The sequence below is a fragment of the Myxocyprinus asiaticus genome, chromosome 37, assembly GCF_019703515.2.
Source record: "Myxocyprinus asiaticus isolate MX2 ecotype Aquarium Trade chromosome 37, UBuf_Myxa_2, whole genome shotgun sequence".
Taxonomy (NCBI): domain Eukaryota; kingdom Metazoa; phylum Chordata; class Actinopteri; order Cypriniformes; family Catostomidae; genus Myxocyprinus; species Myxocyprinus asiaticus.
In genome coordinates, this window is record NC_059380.1 from 2,782,410 (window position 1) to 2,800,014 (window position 17,605).

The 17,605-nt window shown below is 38.7% G+C and overlaps 1 protein-coding gene across 2 annotated transcripts in view; it reads left to right on the plus strand.

The window, feature by feature from the left end:
* The window catches only part of LOC127427819 (signal-induced proliferation-associated 1-like protein 2), a 112,940-nt gene that overhangs the window by 64,468 nt on the left and 30,867 nt on the right, over positions 1-17,605 (plus strand). Inside the window, exons 8-12 of one of the 2 annotated variants that reach the window (XM_051675625.1) lie at positions 1,878-2,035; positions 3,247-3,832; positions 8,941-9,215; positions 14,417-14,641; positions 16,649-16,786. In XM_051675625.1, coding sequence (XP_051531585.1) covers positions 1,878-2,035; positions 3,247-3,832; positions 8,941-9,215; positions 14,417-14,641; positions 16,649-16,786 — 1,382 coding nt within the window. The remainder of the gene's footprint in view (positions 1-1,877; positions 2,036-3,246; positions 3,833-8,940; positions 9,216-14,416; positions 14,642-16,648; positions 16,787-17,605) is intronic. The other variant, XM_051675626.1, reaches the window with a different exon arrangement.

A 17,605-nucleotide genomic window follows, 5' to 3' on the forward strand; every position in this document is an offset into this window, starting at 1 on the left:
ATAGACCTCACAGAGTCCAGACCAATTGTTCTGCATCCTGCTAATTGTAAAAACTTGAGCGGGCAGGCCATGTCGTCATGGCAACCGTCTGAATGCCCCTTTTTATCACAAAAAAACCCTCCCTTTCCAGTTCACTAGACAAAGCAGATTATATGTCTTAAGTAATGCATTAAAGCACATAAACGATCATTAATGAAAAATGTGTAATGTTGATGCATTTAAGAACGGCTGTTCTAATTTATTTGGTGAAGCAATTGTGGAGGGATTTATTTTCTTTCTCAGTTGTACTTTTCAATGGGCGGAACAATCCTAATAAAGACTTCAGCAGATTAATTTCAACCGTAACAGCTTTCCATCAATGACTTTGTGAAATCCTCATGCCTTGGCGGAGCTCAGCCGGATAACGAAATTGAGATCTGTGCTTTTAAAGGAAAGCTGTTTTTACAGAATGGGAAGTAAAGGAGCCCTTGCCTGAATCTTTATTTGGTTGATTTGTGGGATTTGTAATTTCCCTCCATAGGATCGTGGTCTGATAGGGATTATCTTGGAATGTAAACTGGTCAGGATCTCCACATCTTGGTCGTTCAGTTCTGAATTTCTTCTTCTTTTCACATTGAGCGATTCACAGTGGACTACAGCTAAACATCTTCATTTACACGTTTTGTCAGATGCTTTCTTACCAAGTTGCCCACAAAAAAAACTATTGTCTGTTGAAAAAAGTCATCTTAAACCAGTCTAAGCCAGTTTGCTGATCTTCAGCCTGGCCAAGCTGGTCTAGCTGGTCCCTCTGCTAAAAGTACCCAAACCCCATCAAAACCCAGCCTGTGTGAGAACAGATAAGACCAGCAAATGATAGTGATGGTTTCAGATGGTAATGCCATTGAGTTTTGATGTGTATCTTAGTACTGAATGATTATCATATTCAAATACCAAGATACTGCCTTGCTGCATGTAAAAACAATGGCGTTATCAATAGTACTTGACCAATAGTTGATTTTGCCAATGCCGATAACTACGGTGGTGGAAAAGTCCAATAACCAATTAATCAGCTGATAGTTTTTAAAATCGGTTTATTGAATGTTAAAAATTGTTCTTAGTCTTTCCTTAGTATGACAAGCACAGACACAGAGACTGCAAGAGTCCAAAATGAATATAATCCCAGATGCAGTTTATTGTTCAACCAATATCCAAATAATCATCATGATTTGATGCAGAAAGCGGGACTTTTAACTATAAACAAGCCCGAAACACACCAGTGACTCTTATTTTGAAATGACAGAGACTTGGCTCTGTTACAATGCTCTATATTTAAGTTGAACAAAATTCAGCTTTTTATAGCCTATATATTCAGCAGATGAGGTTTACTGAGGAATACGTTTAATTATTATTCATAAGATATGAAGTTGGAGACATGATGTATGTGCTGACGGGACACGTTTCTATATAGTCGCATTTGTCTTTGCATGCCCTCGCTTTAATTCAGAACACTTGATAATCTAATCAAAATATGCATAGAAGTGAGGATAAAAAATATGAATGAATATTGTGAATGATGAACAATCTATACAATAAATCCCCAGGAGGTGTCAGTGTTCAAACTGTAGAATCCTCCTGTGATGGCCACAGAGGAATAATAATAATAAAAAAAATCTATTTCCAAATATCGGCATTGGTTTTTGCAGAAAACCGATATTTCTAAAAAGCAAATATCGGTACCGATTAATCTGTAAAACCGATATAAAGGTCTACCTCTACCGATCAAGGTACTATGTCCAACAAACAATGCTTATACTATGGTATTTATTGAAAAACATTTGTTTTCTCTTCGAATTTGCCCCGTAATGACTTGCTTCCTATTATCTTTTTCCTCTATCCAGCTACTGAGGAAAAGGCACATTGGGAACGACATCGTCACCATCATTTTCCAGGAGCCAGGAGCTTCTCCATTTACACCCCAAAACATACGCTCTCATTTTCAGCACGTCTTCATCATCGTCAAAGTCCACAACCCCTGCACGGACCATGTGTGTTACAGGTAGGGGAAACTCAACCTAGCCCCTTTTCAATGAATGCTTCTGTTTTCCAGTGAGATGCTGTTTCTCTTAAAAAGTCTGACTCAGCCCACCTTGACTGATCCAATTTTCTAAATTAAAAATTTCATTATGAGGCACGGGAAAAAATAGACGAAGATGCTTTCTTGAACAGCTTGGTGACACATTTGACCTCTCAGAACGATAGGGAGGATTAAAGGATAAGATCAGAGGGAATTCAATTTCCAGACTTATTTGCTCAGTGTGTACCTCCTTAAGCTTGTTCAGCATAACATTTCAGAGACCTGAGGAAGGTTGGAACCTGTCGCTAAGGAAAATTGCCTGCCTCACCTTCTGAGATTTCAGAATTGATGTAAGAGATGAAGTCAAACTGAAAAACCTTGCCATTTATGTTCCTGACAGGGGCCACGTGCATCCAACCTGGCTAGATATTACAGATATATAACTTTAATTGAAACTAAAACATCCATCTGTGGGAAACTGACTGTTTAAAAACCCAGTGAAATGAAAATGAGTGTTTTATGACTTTTAGTCCATGTCTATTAGCTTTAAAGCCATCTATTTGCTAGTGTACTAGAATCTAAAATTCGACTAAATTAACCTTTATCAGATATAAGCACTTTAAAACTAGAAAACATACCAAAAATATTGACGACTCATGTTGTACTACACAGATTTTTGTCCAATCCAACAGGACTGGGTATCGATACAGATATCCCTGTTTGATTACGATTCACAAGCTGTCAACTCGATTTGATCGCAATTTCGATTTGACATGAATTTATTCCGAATAATTTGGGGACATATCAGTTGTAATGTACATTTTGTTTATATATGAAAGAAATTTGATGGTCCCAAAAACTAACAAAATACGAATATGAACGAATTGAGTAAACAGTGTTTCTCAAGTAATTATTCAATACAACAGTCCATAATAAAATAATGACAAAGGAACATATTACAAGCAACAGAACAAATAAAAGCAATAAAAAAACATGATATGAATTAAGACAACATTGCTTAAAGTTTTCAAGTTAATCAAATATTCATTTATGCGTTTAGATGTTCAAAAAAGTAATAAAATGCAATATAAAACTATTTAAATCACTGGTCTTCTAATAAGTACGTCAGCACAGGAAAAAAATAACACATCTGTAAAAAAGTACTGTACTCATTCATCTGTATTATTCAATAGTGTTGCAGTTGCCAGATCCAAAGATGTGCCTGCGTTTGGTCCACCCATACCCAAGGGAGTGATGTTCCCGAAGTCTGCTGTGTTCCGGGACTTCCTGTTGGCCAAGGTGATCAATGGCGAAAACGCAGCTCACAAGTCCGAGAAGTTCCGTGCCATGGCCACACGTACCCGCCAGGAATACCTCAAGGACCTGGCAGAAAACTTGACCAGTGCCACGCCTGTGGATGCCACGGGGGCAAAGTTCAGCTTCATTACTTTGGGCGCCAAGAGGAAGGAACGTAGCCGGCCACGGATCAACGCTCATCTGCACAGTACGGGCGCCATCACGTGGTCGGTGGTCGCCCGGGACAGCAGCCAATCTACTGATATCGGTTGTTTGCTGGCTGTCTCCCAAGAGTTTGTGGTGCTCATTGAGGAGGCGTCCAAGGAAGTGGTTTTCAACTGTTACTGCAGGGACGTGATTGGTTGGAGCTCTTCCTCAACGGCGGGAAGGGTGAAGCTGTTTTACGAGCGTGGTGACTGTGTGGTGTTCTCCGTGCAGGATGGATGTCCGGAGGAAGTGCGAGAGGTCACGCAGCGATTAGAGGTATGAGTAATTATTTCAATTTTACAATACTTTCTTCTATCCCAGCTTATAGAGTGTTTTTTTTGTTGTTGTTGTGTGGAACAGTTGTGTGACAGCCACAAGCACATTGAATCTGACATTTTCAAATCCGATCTGGGTTTCATGTGGAAATAAATTGGATATGTAATCTGATATTTTTCCGGTGTGCCTTCATGATCAGTCTTACACTGCATTCGTCAATTGTGTGCTTGAATTACCCCATATGTATGCTTCTTATGGGTTAAAACATTTAATAGCAAATCAGTTCTTTTCTAGTTAAGAAATTTAGCTTGTTTTTAAGGAAAGAATATACATTTCTAAGCTTCAAGTGTTTGGTTCAGTGATGCCTATGGATTATACATAAGTAGTAAAATATACACTGTAAAAAAACGTCGATTTAAACAACTTCACAGCTCAAATCATGCACAAGTTTTAACAGAAGAATGAATAAGTGCTTTTATAAAATTATAAGCTTCATATTTCTGCCTTTAAACCCTCCGAAAGTCAGTGCGACACCGGGAGTGTTTGGGAAACCTGTTAGAAAACAGTCATCATTTTTGCAATTCTGTTTAGAAATCACACACTTCAGCTTTAAATTTAAACTGAAGCTCTGACCAGCTTTGCTTTTTACTGTGAAGCATGTAGTGTTGGTATACAGGATCCTCTTCAAATTTCTCTTCAGTTGCAATGTTGCATCAAGGGTCATTGGACTAGTATTTGAAAGGTAAAAGACCATGTTAGAGCCCTAAAAGCTGCTTGAAGTGTCCACCGAGGTATCTGCATTTGATTGGAAGAATTCATGCAATATATCCAACCGAAGAAAGTAAAGGGCTAAAGCTATACCTGACATCAACCAAACACATCAGTAGCACAATATTACTTCCACCTCCTGCTTTATTGCCTCCCAGTTTTGGGCCAGACCTTCAGACTGGGTTTTTTACAGTGTTGTGGAGGCTGTAATGGGTGTACGTGCTGTTTTGAGAGTATTATTGTGGAACGTTGTGATGGACTCAGTCAGCATGTGTGCTCGGTTCTCTCTATGAAGCTTGACAGCTTGTGAAATGCCTTCCTTTAACTCTTTACCTGTCTGCTAAACAACTTTTAAATGTGTTGTTTATTGTACTGCACAGCCTGCCCTTGTCACCATAGCCTTTGGGCAACACTTTACGTAATATAACAGTGAAACTGGCCATTTAATGGATTTGATCTCTTACAGGTGATTTTAAGGAAGTGATGCATAGGGTAAGGCATCACGAATGTGTTAGTCAACAGAGCTACCTTAAAAAGGAAGGGTTTTATTTCTTTTTATCCACCTCAGTCTCTTCAAAGGGCTTTTGTTGTTGCTAAGAACTGCAACTTTAGGCTCTTAGTAGCTTTGCAGACGTTATCGACAACGTCGACAATAAAAAATTGTCGACAAGCATTTCCGTTGTCGAATAGTCGTTTGATCTCATTTAACGCAACATGAGATCATTTGAAACGCTAATGATGGCACGCGAGAGCAGCACTTTATCTCGCGCCTGATTGAAGAGTGGAAGAAAGAACAGCTCACAGTCCAGACGCACTCCAAACTTTCCAAACAGCTGAAGGTGATATAGTTTGCAAATTATGAGGGAAATATAATTCAAATGAAATAAATACAGAAGCATGTCGTCGTAAAATATAGCAGAGCCGTACCTGGTGTTCCGCTTGAGCAGAACTTGCCTGTCAGAGCGTCTAAAAAGGAAACACCCCGCCATTATATCTTTAATGCATCCTTTATTAAAGTTTAAATAATAAGGAAGCAGTCAGAGCTGCTTATATGAGTCGCATGAAAAACAACGCGAGAGTGTTTAAAACTTCTCCCGGCTGATATACTGTCTCGCGCGGAGACGCTCATCCCTCGCGCGCGGTTGCTGCAGCTAGATTATAACGTGATGGCATAGTGAATCATAATATTTGTCACAGTGTGTATCTTATCGTGAAGAAAATCAGCAATTCGAGCTCTATTAAGAGAGAGTTTTTTTTTTTTTTTCTGAGTTAAAGATGAATTGAAATCAAGCGAACAAAAAGGTGAGGGTGTAGTCTTAGACCATCATACAATGCAAAAAAAGAAAAAATACAATACAATTGGTTTGTTTTCCCATATAAATATCTAAAACTCCGTACGTACATTTACTTTATAAGCTATACTGCAGAAGAAAAAAATTTATTGGCGAATGTTGAATATGATGTTTAAATATTTTAAAATATCTAAAAATCATTAAAACAAGATACATCAACCTGAGAAGCAACATATAAGATATTTAGACTTGTTTTCAGAGAATGTATCTTGAATATAAGTATAGTTTGTATTTAATGCACTGGCTGAAGTATAAAAGTGAAAAAATACACGTATATACAAAATACACTTACTGTATATTTAAGATGCATTCTCTTAAAGCAAGTCTAAATATCTTATATGTTGCTTCTCAAGTAAATGTATCTTGTTTTAAGGATTTTTTAGACAATTTTAAATGGAAAACAAGACAAAACACTTGATAACAATATATATATATATATATATATATATATATATATATATATATATATATATATATATATATTATATAATTTTATTTTTTTATTTTTTTTATTTTTTTGCAGTGATATTTTAAATGAATTAAACAATAAAAGTGCAAGAATTTTTTTTTTTGCTTTAATTCAGTGAATATCATTTAGAGGTATTTTTAAAAGATGATTTTGTCCTCTTTATTGTTAGTAAGCATGTTTAATACAACCTTTTTAGTCGGGGCTCAAGCTGAATAATCGGTTAAGAGCTAATGATTAATCGATGCAATAATCGCCGAATAGTCGAATAATCGTTAGATTAATCGATTATCAAAATAATCGTTAGTTGCAGCCCTATCAGAAATGCACATATTAATTAAATTTTTAGCTTTATTTTATTCAATAAATGTGTACAACACAAAATAGAACTTTTATGGAGATTTAAGTGAAGTATAGGAATAATCGTGAGTTCCTTGAACTTCTTTAGCTTACAAATCCATAAAATTAAAATTTTAAGTACTACTATATCAAACAATCAAGTACAGAACTGAGGTTGTGGGGAATAACCATAATCCCTTGCGCTTGAATAAGCATGTTTGTTTGGTCAAAAAGTTCTTAATAACAATTAGTTGTTGTTATTAAGGCTACGTCTACATTAATCCGGATACATTTTAAAACGGTGTTTTCATTGTCGAAACGCTCTCCGTCCACACTGCTGTTTTTAAGCATTTTCTAAATGTTGTTTGTCCTCACTGAAACATATGAAAATGCTTAAATCCCCTTACTGCGCATGCGAAAAATCGCTTTTAAGGAATGCAATGTGAATGTTGTACAAAGTAGCATTTATCTTTAACAGTGCTATCAATGTGGATATCAGTCAAAACAGCGCCGCTATAACACGGGCCACCATCTTGATTGTTTTGGTTGAACGGATCACATGACAACGAATACGTCATCGCATTCAGATATATCCATTTTCCGAGTTCACAGTACAACACAAAGACGGCGTTTTCACATTTATCCACTTGGGAGAGTGTTTTCGAAAAGCTCAGTTTTCACCGACAAAAACACCGCCTCAGTGTGGAGGGAAGGCAAAAACGTAGAGAAAAAGATGCGTTTTCGAACAAAACGTATTTGTGTGGACGTGGCCTAAAAAATTATAGAGATTTAAGCTATTTTCAATATTTTTGATGTTGTGTAAAGTTGGGGTGATTAGTGCACTTCTTTGTGGAATCTATTTTAATGCCTGACCACAGTTATTATTTTCTTTAGAGCCAAAAAATTAAGTCGAAACAGTCGTGTTAATTTGAAACTTGCTATTAGTTGCTATATCTTATTCACGTGGCATACATTTTTAACTAAGTAAAGTTGAATGAACTGATACATTTGTGTACTGTATTTCTAACAAAGGTTTTCTAGTTGTATATTTTAAGTAAATCCAACACATCATTTCTTTCAGTGCATGTTGGTTTGACATCGGTTAATTTCACCCTTCACAAACCAGACGAGATACACTATGGAGTAGTTACACATCTGCATGATTACCTGTTCAGCACTGTCCATCACTACAGCACAGATGTTAAGCAAGAAAACCCATATTTTTAAAAACCAGTATTCCATACCGACTTTCTTCCGTTGATCAAAAAAAGAGAAGTTTGAAAATCTTTGCATGGCTTTTTGCTAAATATATAAATAAATTGAATAGTGGTTTACAGTGTAGTGATTTATCAAGCTCAAAAACCACCATAAAAACGCAGTAAAAATAGTTGATATGACTTGTCCATTATATTCTAACCCTTCTAAAGCCATGCGATTACTTTGTATGAACAGACCGAAATTTAAGTTCATGTCACTTCATGCGTTTTTGCTGATAGGATTGCTCTCCGATCATGAAAAGACCAAGACTGATTCGAGACGGGTATAAATCCAATCACGCATTCTATTCGAAACTCGATCAAGTATAAATGCATCTGGCTGTTCAAGTCACATATGTAAACTTTACTACAAAATACTACATAATAAATCACATCTTTTAAATTCGCTGCCCGTCATTGGCATAATCACAGAAGTGAGCTCCGTTTTATTTGCATATAGCACGGGAAATAAAAATCGGATTTATATCCGTTTGGCAGAGACACATTGATGTGGCTATAGTATGTAAATGGAATGTGCTTGTTCAATCAGATAGCAATCCAATCAGTAAAAACGCATGAAGTGACCAAGTGCAAATACCTCCGAAAAAACAACAACTATAAACTGAAACTATAAACGTGAACTGCGATACGAATGAAAATTAAGGAGGATGATGGAGAAAATGACTATTGTTTCAATAATTCTTGAATGATCTGATTAAAATAATCGCTCAAGCCTTTTACTGTGGTTTATTTTTTTTAAAGTGTCACAACCTGGAGTCACAATTCACTTTTATTATATGACGGAAAGTCTTGTATGACAGAAAGTCATACAGGTTTGGAGTGACATTATGGAGTGTAATTAATCCTTTAAAACTGTCTTAGATGGTAAAAGACTCTTAGTACAAGCCAATTCAATTATCTTCTCAGTTGGTCACCAGGGGCTGTGAGACATTAGAGATGACCCTGCTCAGAAACGCCCTCGGCCAGCTGGGCTTCCATGTCAACTTTGAAGGTGTGGTAGCCGACGTGGAGCCATTTGGATTTGCCTGGCAGGCTGGACTCCGGCCTGGCTGCCGTCTGGTAGAGATCTGCAAAGTTGCTGTTGGAACACTGACTCACGAACAAATGATTGACCTGCTGCGGACCTCCACACCTGTCACAGTGGTGGTCATACAGCCACACGAGGACGGCACCCCTAGGAGGTACAGTTTGTCATCTCTTTCACGAGCTTGTGCGAAGCTAAGCATTTCAGTGCTTATTTTATGTAAATATTTATAAACTGTGAAAAACTATAGCTCTTCAAATCATACTCGTATTACTAAACGGATTTGTGATTTACCAGACAGAGATGCAACACTGATTACATAACTTAATCCCAAGTGTGTTTTACCATGTCATGAACACTTCTGGCCACATTTGACAAATGCAGCACTAAACATTGAACATTTATTTGAAACTAACTTGTGGACAGATGGACCACACCACTTTCTCGTGGGTAAACGGAGGTCACCTCCCAAAGAGAAGATTAATCCTCTTGAGATAATCTGCAAATGATATGATCATCGTCTGTTCATGGTCTGCTGAGCCTTTACATGAAAGAAACCACTCACAGCAAACAGGCCTGGAACAGAACGCATCCCAGAACCCGGTAGAGCTTCGTTGAATATGTGCCTCATGTTCTGTTTGCTCATTTCAGAAGATCTGAGGGTTTACTGAGAACGTCAGAAATTACAGCGACCCTCTGGCTGCACTGTCCATAACTGGATTGACTCATGTCGCCCACTGTAAGGCAAAATGCCAAAGATCTGGAGCGTGTTTAGAGAGGATCGGTAGCTGTGTTGCATGATCTAAAGTGCTGTATATCTCTGTATCTTAAGGCAGTTCAATTTCTGGAGAGCTGTAGTTAACAGAATCATGCCCGTACAAGTTAAGGTAGTATTCAGAGAGTTTAGCAATAATATTCTGGTTGGAGCTCATTGAACAATAGCTTCAGTTTGTTAGTGGTGTTTGCTAAGGCAACCATCACTGTTATTATAAGGGTTAATTGGCTTATACTTTGGGTTAAGGGTTTGTTTTAAATGCCCAACCCGATTTAGGGCCGATTTATAGTTCTGCATCAAACCCACACCATAGGCTATGCATAGCTATGGCGGTTACAGCGGTTGCTTCTCCAAAAATGTAACTACACATCATATTTACACAGACTACAGAAGCTGTGATTAGTCTGCTATGTTAACAGAGACTGTTTCCCAGGATGAAAAAAAAAGATCTCTGTGGCAGTGTATTTGGGCTCATTTTAATCTGGAGCATCTGCTGTTTTATATTGTTCTGTTTAATGAAGTTAAAAGCAAAAACGCGACAAAAAGCATTTACAGCTGTACATGTTACTCTGTGTGCTTTCATGGCTTTTACTCTATATAGATTTGGTATATGAGTGAAATGATATTTGTTATATTCTGCTCAACATCGTTCCAATCTTCATGTTGTTTTGACCATGTTTGACAATATGGTATATGGTCAATAATATTTCATATGTTTTAAAAAAAGAAAACTGGTAATTTGTCAGCAAATGAAAAAGCACCTGTTAAGATTTGGTTATATAAGATATGTGGCCTTGTTTTCAGAGAAATCTAAGTTTTTTAATGTTAATGTAAAAAAAGCGGAAAGGGAAAGCAAGTTTTTCTTGTTTTAAGTGTAAACACCACTTACGTTTGTTAGAGTTCTCTAAAAGCAAGACACAGGGCCCTATTTTAAGAGCGCTAGCTATGCCATAAGTCATAAGCGCAAAAGTCAATCGGCATGGCCATGAAGTTTTTTGGGGGGGGGGTTTGTGCAAGCATGCGCTAAGTTTAGGCGCAAGTGGGTTAGGCAAAATCACAAGTGCAATGTGCTAATGGGCTGGATTAAGAGCAATTTAATTCTGAGGATCTTCTCCATTTATTCCGCCATCTGCGTCCTATTATACAGTCCATTCCCTGTCAAACACCAGTGATATAAACAAAGACAGCACATTCATAAGAAGTTGGTACTGTAAATGGACAGTATGCAATGAATTAGAATAGAAATCTGGACACTCTCATTTTATGTGCTTAGAAAATGTTATTCTCATCAGGATTTAGATGTACGCTCCATTAGATTATAGGGAATGTAAGTATTATTTATACATTTCATCTACGTGAGCCACAACTTGGGAGTAAGCCAATAGGAAGCCAGTAGTCCAATAAGAAATCACATATCAACGGTGTAGCAACCACTCAGAACACCCTAGCTCCTGGCGATGAGTTTTGCACGACTCTGTAAAAATACAAAAATGTAAAAATCTATCGTTGTCTAAAAATGTAGGGCTGCCTTGCTTTTCGTAGTAGAGGTACAAGAAGACCAGGGGCTTCATTTGCTGGTCTTGGTCTCTTTGCATTTTCTCTATTCCGCAGATTTGTGGAGTGTGTAAGTCTAAGAGTGTGATATGCTTAATATAAGTACTTTTTAAAGTATCATATCTGGTAATCAAGGCTATGAGAACTTCATTTGAGAGCCCTTGCCTACTCCAGCCCTTCATTCAAGATCACCGCCAGAGATTCTTGGTTCGGAAGTAGTGTGGTGTGTGTGGTCGGAGAAAAGTGGATTAGATCGGAATCACATCATTAACCATCAATGAATCCCGCTGGCTAGGGCTGACCTCATGTTCGGTTTCTGTTTGTTCTTTTGGTTTTTCTCTCTTACACACACACACACACACACACACACACACACGCGCGCGCGCGCACTCTACAGATAATTACAGCAAAATACAGTACATAATTTGTCTAATATCATTTGTCATCTCATTTGCGGATATGTTTTTTCTCTTGCCAAACAGCCCTGCGGTGCTTAAACTCTAAGTTCTGCCAGTTTCCCTTCAAAATTCAGATTCAATGGAAGACGTTAGCTGTGTTAACATTTTAAGGCGCTATCGACATGAAGGTTGTTCCAAAAGAAAGGCAACTTAATAATGCTGCCTCCGTTTTAGCCCAGTTCTAAGGGGCTGTTCACAACGAACATGTATTTGCCTCTGTCTGCACTGTTCTTCAAATAGTTTTTCTACAGACTGTAAATATGCACTAGACAGACATTTTTGGCCATTGCGCTGCATGTCACTGTTTTTGTTTTTTTTCAGCATCTCACGCAGAAGTGCAGCACTTTTCAAGACATTTTTAAAATGTGTCTCAAGACACCTGCATTGTGTTTTATTCATTGTGCTGTGTCTAGCTTTTTTTAACACTAGCGCTTCTGATCTGAACGGCAGCTGTAGCATCATATGTCCTTTTTTATAATATCGATTAATACATTTTTATTATAAATAAATGTATTTCATTCAGTGCTGAAAAGTGTCAATACTACTAGTTACGTGTAATTACTATTAAATTTTTAACACAGTATTTGTATCTGCTGTTTATTTTTGCTTATTAGAGTATATTGCTGTTAGCTTAGCAACATGCTAACTTTAAACTATTGAAATCAGTTCCTAGTCAAGTCTCCCGTGCAGAGCACTATTTTTGTGTAGTGTGGAGTTTTTTTTTTTTATGTTAATCAGTCACATGTGAGGCTCCATGATGGTTAGAATGCTGCCTTAGAAGGCAGCTGCTTATGTAGGCAGTAGGCAGCGAGGCAGCTCACTAGGTTTTGGTGCAGAGCTAAAGTAAATCACAAGCATGTGACTTAAAAAGCAGAAAAATGCTCCAGATTTGCAAATTGGCATAGATTTATCGAAACTGTCTGGCTTGATAAACAGCACACAGTTATACACATAAACCGCCGGGAGTTATCCAGAAGCGTGAAGGAAGCCTTCCTGCTGTCAGGGGTCTCTGACCTGTAACTCAGCCGCGATGATAATCCTCATTCTCGTGGAAGGAACACTACGCTGCTTTAATCTTCCCAGCCATTTCAAGGCTAATTAACTCTATAGAAGCGCAGTCAATGATCTAACCGAAAATCAAGTTAATCCATACCATTGATGTGATTAATCCCTGGAGGATCTCAGAAAAAGACGTTCTATAATTAGACATGTTGTCGGCTGCATGTCGTGCATTTGATATAATGCAGATCTAAGTGGAGATAAACACTGGGTCAGCTTGTGTTGGCGTCCCATGAACATGTAAAACATTATCTCTCATATAATGAAATCATGTAGTGATGCATTAATGCAAGATGTATGTTTTGCTAAATGTCAATGATGCATCCGTCATGTACTGTTTAAAGGGGGATGAATTTCTGCAGGAATCTGAGGAAGTAAATGTAAACACAATTGAAAACACAAATCAGTTTATGACAATTTATTTTTGTTTTCAGTTTAAAAATAACATTGTCCATTTAAATCCAAGGTCTATATGACATGTCATTGACAAATAAGGTTGTCCAATGTGGTGAATATGAGAAATGATGTAAAAATCTAGTTTAAAGCTTGTGTCAAGTATGTGTCATAGAAATGTAATCTTTGAGTCAGAAATTTTAGAAAAACATTATAACATTTAATAAAAATAATTTAAAAAAAGTATTTAATTATAAATGTCATGTGGTGTGACTCCAGCCAGGTCTCCTAAGCAACCAAATTAACCTCCTTGTGGTCGCGATTAGTGGTTCTCGCTCTCAGTGGGGCGTGTGGTAAGTTAATTGTGTGTGCGTATATTATATAGAACTGACGTAAAAATTGGGGTCTGGGTAGCTCAGTGAGTACTGACGCTATCACACCTGGAGTCGCGAGTTCGAATCCAGGGCGTGCTGAGTGACTCCAGTCAGGTCTCCTAAGCAACCAAATTGGCCCGGTTGCTAGGGAGGGTAGAGTCACATGGGGTAACCGCCTCGTGGTCGTGATTAGTGGTTCTCGCTCTCAATGGGGCGTGTGGTAAGTTGTGCGTGGATCGTGGAGAGTAGCATGAGTCTCCACATGCTGTGAGTCTCCGCGATGTCATGCACAGCGAGTCACGTGATAAGATGCGCGGATTGACGGTCTCAGAAGCGGAGGCAACTGAGACTTGTCCTCTGCCACCCGGATTGAGGTGAGTAACCGTGCCACCACGAGGACCTACTAAGTAGTGGGAATTGGGCATTCCAAATTGGGAGAAAAGGGCATAAAAAAAAATTCATGTGGTGCAACCATCAAATAAAAGTTATTAAAATACATTCTTTGCAATTGAATAAATGAAAGTGCACACAACTGAATCATTAGTTTTAATTAGTACCATTCTACTGAATTATTAACATTTTAATATACAATGATATTTACATGGTATCCCAAGGTGTGCTTGTATAATATATGTCCTACAAAGGTAGATACCCAGAAAAAATCCTTGGTAATACCGTAGTACTATGATGTTAGTGTCTAATCTCAGACTGTGGGTTTGTTGTCTCACCTCTCTGTGTCCTACAGAGGTGCCTCAGAGCTGTACCGTGTTCCCATCATGGAGTACAAGGCGCTTGGTACTGGGCCTGGTTGGCATCGGATGACTCATGTTCCCCAGGCGCTGCCGCTCTCTCGTGTTTCTCCCACTCAGGCTCCAGATCGACCCTCTCCAGGACAGCAGATGTTCCAGTACGCACAGGCAGCTATCTCACGCAGCACCTCTTTTGACAAGAAGTACCAGGATGGCTCGAGGTAAGAGAAAACTGACTGACATCTGTCTTGCTGAAAATAAAAATAAAAATCGCATTATACCAGCATGACTTTCGATGTTGGTCCATACTGGTTCTGTTTATTATTTTGCATGCAGCTTTTATGACGTCGTTAATTGAGCAGGACCATTTAAGTGAACGAGTGCAGAAAAGGGGAATTAAAAATGGTGGGGGGAAAAATGGTGACCAGTTACAGGACCGACATAAAATTACAGATCCAATTTACTTGAATGGGGAAAAACTGAAATCTCCAAAATGATTGGATCCATCTAAAAAAAAAAAAAAAACGCTACATTTCAGGCTGGTTCAACTAATGTGCATGCACGTTCTCAAGTTGACTGATGTCAGTATCTAAAACGTGATTGGCTCTTTTACCTGTAAGGCGGGACTTCCTTTTCTACATCCGTGGGTCGTTGGGAGCTCCAGTGACTCCCATTCATTTTAATAGCGGTGGTCCGTCTCTGCTAAACTGTCTCTGGTAATATTAAGTAATAGTATGCTATTAAGCACTGCATGTGTTTTTCCCTGTATCATAACCTGATTCAACTCAGTCACTCCCTGATATGAAAGAGAGATAGGTAGAGAGACATATGAGGACAGTCTGTAGGGGGAGGTCTTTAGAGAAGTGGAAAGTAGATTGGTTAGGCTTGTGTAATTGATTCTGTCATTGCAGTCATCTCAATATTGTCTGATCATCATCTCTCTGTGTGTGTGTGTGTGTGTACTTCTGTGTGCACATGCATCCCAATGTGTGTTTAATTGCATTGATCTCTTCCAAAGATGTCAATACTACTTTTTTTCTCTCTTCTGGGCAGTGTCTTCTCTCGTTATTTATATTCAGCAGAATAAATAATGCCCATCGATCTGAAAATCTGTTTTACCGTATATTGACAGTTAAAGTGAACATATGCCTGAAGTCAGAAGTCTGTATTGTCTTTGATAGGACAAGAGACTTGGGAATGTTTTTGTTTTTCAAATCAGCTTATGAGAATGGTTCGATATTACATTGTCATATCTATATTATCACATCTCTAGAGTCTCACGAACAAATGTTTAAAGAGTCGATTATTTTTTTGATTTACACTAAAATATTTGCCCTTAACTAGACTAAATACCAAGCCCAGATGTTACGTGGTGCCTCTTATGGAATGCCAGTACAGCACAGAAGCACAGCATTTCCTGCCTGATTTTATTGTACTGTACTTGGCCGCCACTATGAATATGTCAGGACAAGTAACAAAAAGCAACACCTGGTTTTCTGTGCCGGGCTGAGCCGTATGTGGATGAGCAGCTCAGCAGCAGGAACTGTAAAGGAATAATGATCCACAATGGTGATGTTTGATTATCCTTACTCATCCCTGCTGGCATATCCTCTGGATTCGTCTTGAAAAGTGGCAGGGGAAACACAAAAGGGAGTACATAGAGGCCATTAAAGATGACACATCCCACCCGATGGATTAGACACAGGGTTTAAATTTGCGGAATAATTATGTCCGAGTCTGGACTTGCTTTCGTATTTTCAGAGTCTCCAGACACCCGTCAGGGTGAGCTAATTGAGAACTTGATTTTCTGGTGCTGTAGAGTTGGGAGCCCTTCAAGATTGTGCATGTCGTCGTGTGCATTTGAGTGACTGTGTGCTGCATGCTTTTGTCTTCACCTTGTCTGAAATACACACACCTCCATGGCCTCTTCACCCCGGCTGTCGTCTCGTCCTCGGCTCTGCTGGGATCTATGTTGCGCGTGGCCTGTCAGTCCTTCCTCTTATTACCCCCCGCCCCCCACCCCGGAATGCACAGACACTCAGTCCTGGAGACAAGGGCCCTGCTATGAATAGAATCTGCTCAACCATTATTTTCTTGACAGTATTTCCTCCCTTCATTTGGGAATATGAATGAGTCTTGTTCTAGAACTCTCATTGCGTGTGCCACCAGAGCTTTGGCCAGAGCCTGTTGTGATTAATGAGCTTCTGCGCTATGTTTGCTCATTCCAGGGTATTGCAGGATTTTGAGATGGTTCAGAGTCCACCTGGAAATCCCGGCCAGCACTACTGCAGTTCTCCCAGTAACCAATCAACCTCCAGTGACCCGGGTCCCTGCGGCACATGGGCCCAGAAAGCCAGTTATGACGGGTAATGAGATTGCATTCACAGCAGCCATGGAACTCAGAGACCAAAGAGCCCAGCAGGTTTAGAGGATATCGCAAGAGGCTAATCATATGAGATTTCCCGCAAATCTTGGGTGCAAACAGAATTAAGCACAAGAGATGAGAAGTGAAGTCAAGTGATATTGAATTGTCGTCTCCTGTGTTCCGTCATGCCAAGTATGGACTAGTGTTTCATGACCAGCCTTGTGAGCGTCAGCTGTTCATTCATTGGCAGACACAAAACACTGCAGAGATAATGGCAAGAATCAGTTATCACTGTCCCCTATACCACTCAAGTGGAGGTCGACCGATATATTGGTTTTACCGATTAATCGGTGTCGATAGTTGTTTTTGCAAAAATCGACGCGGTAGTTTTTTCTTTTGTTCCTCTTTTAGAATGAGTTGGTTCTATAGTATAACAGTGGTGAAAGAGGTCAAATAAAAAACAATCACTGATTCCTTATGAGGAATTGCTGGATCTCAATCTTTCATCAATGACAATAGTCATCCATATTCTTATCCTCATTTCAATGCATATTTTGCATATTTTTATTAGATTATCAAGTGTTCTAAATTGAGGTGAGGGCATGCAAAGAAACATGTGACTGTAGCGAAGCGTGACCCATCAGCACATGCATCGTGTCTCCAAATTTATATCTTGTGAATAATCATACAAAACCTCATCTGGTGAAATATATAGCCCACAAAAAGCTACATTTTGTGAATACTTTGATATAAAGCATTGTAACAGAGCCAAGACTCTGTCATTTCAAAATAAGAGTTCTGAATATCTAAGTATTCAAAA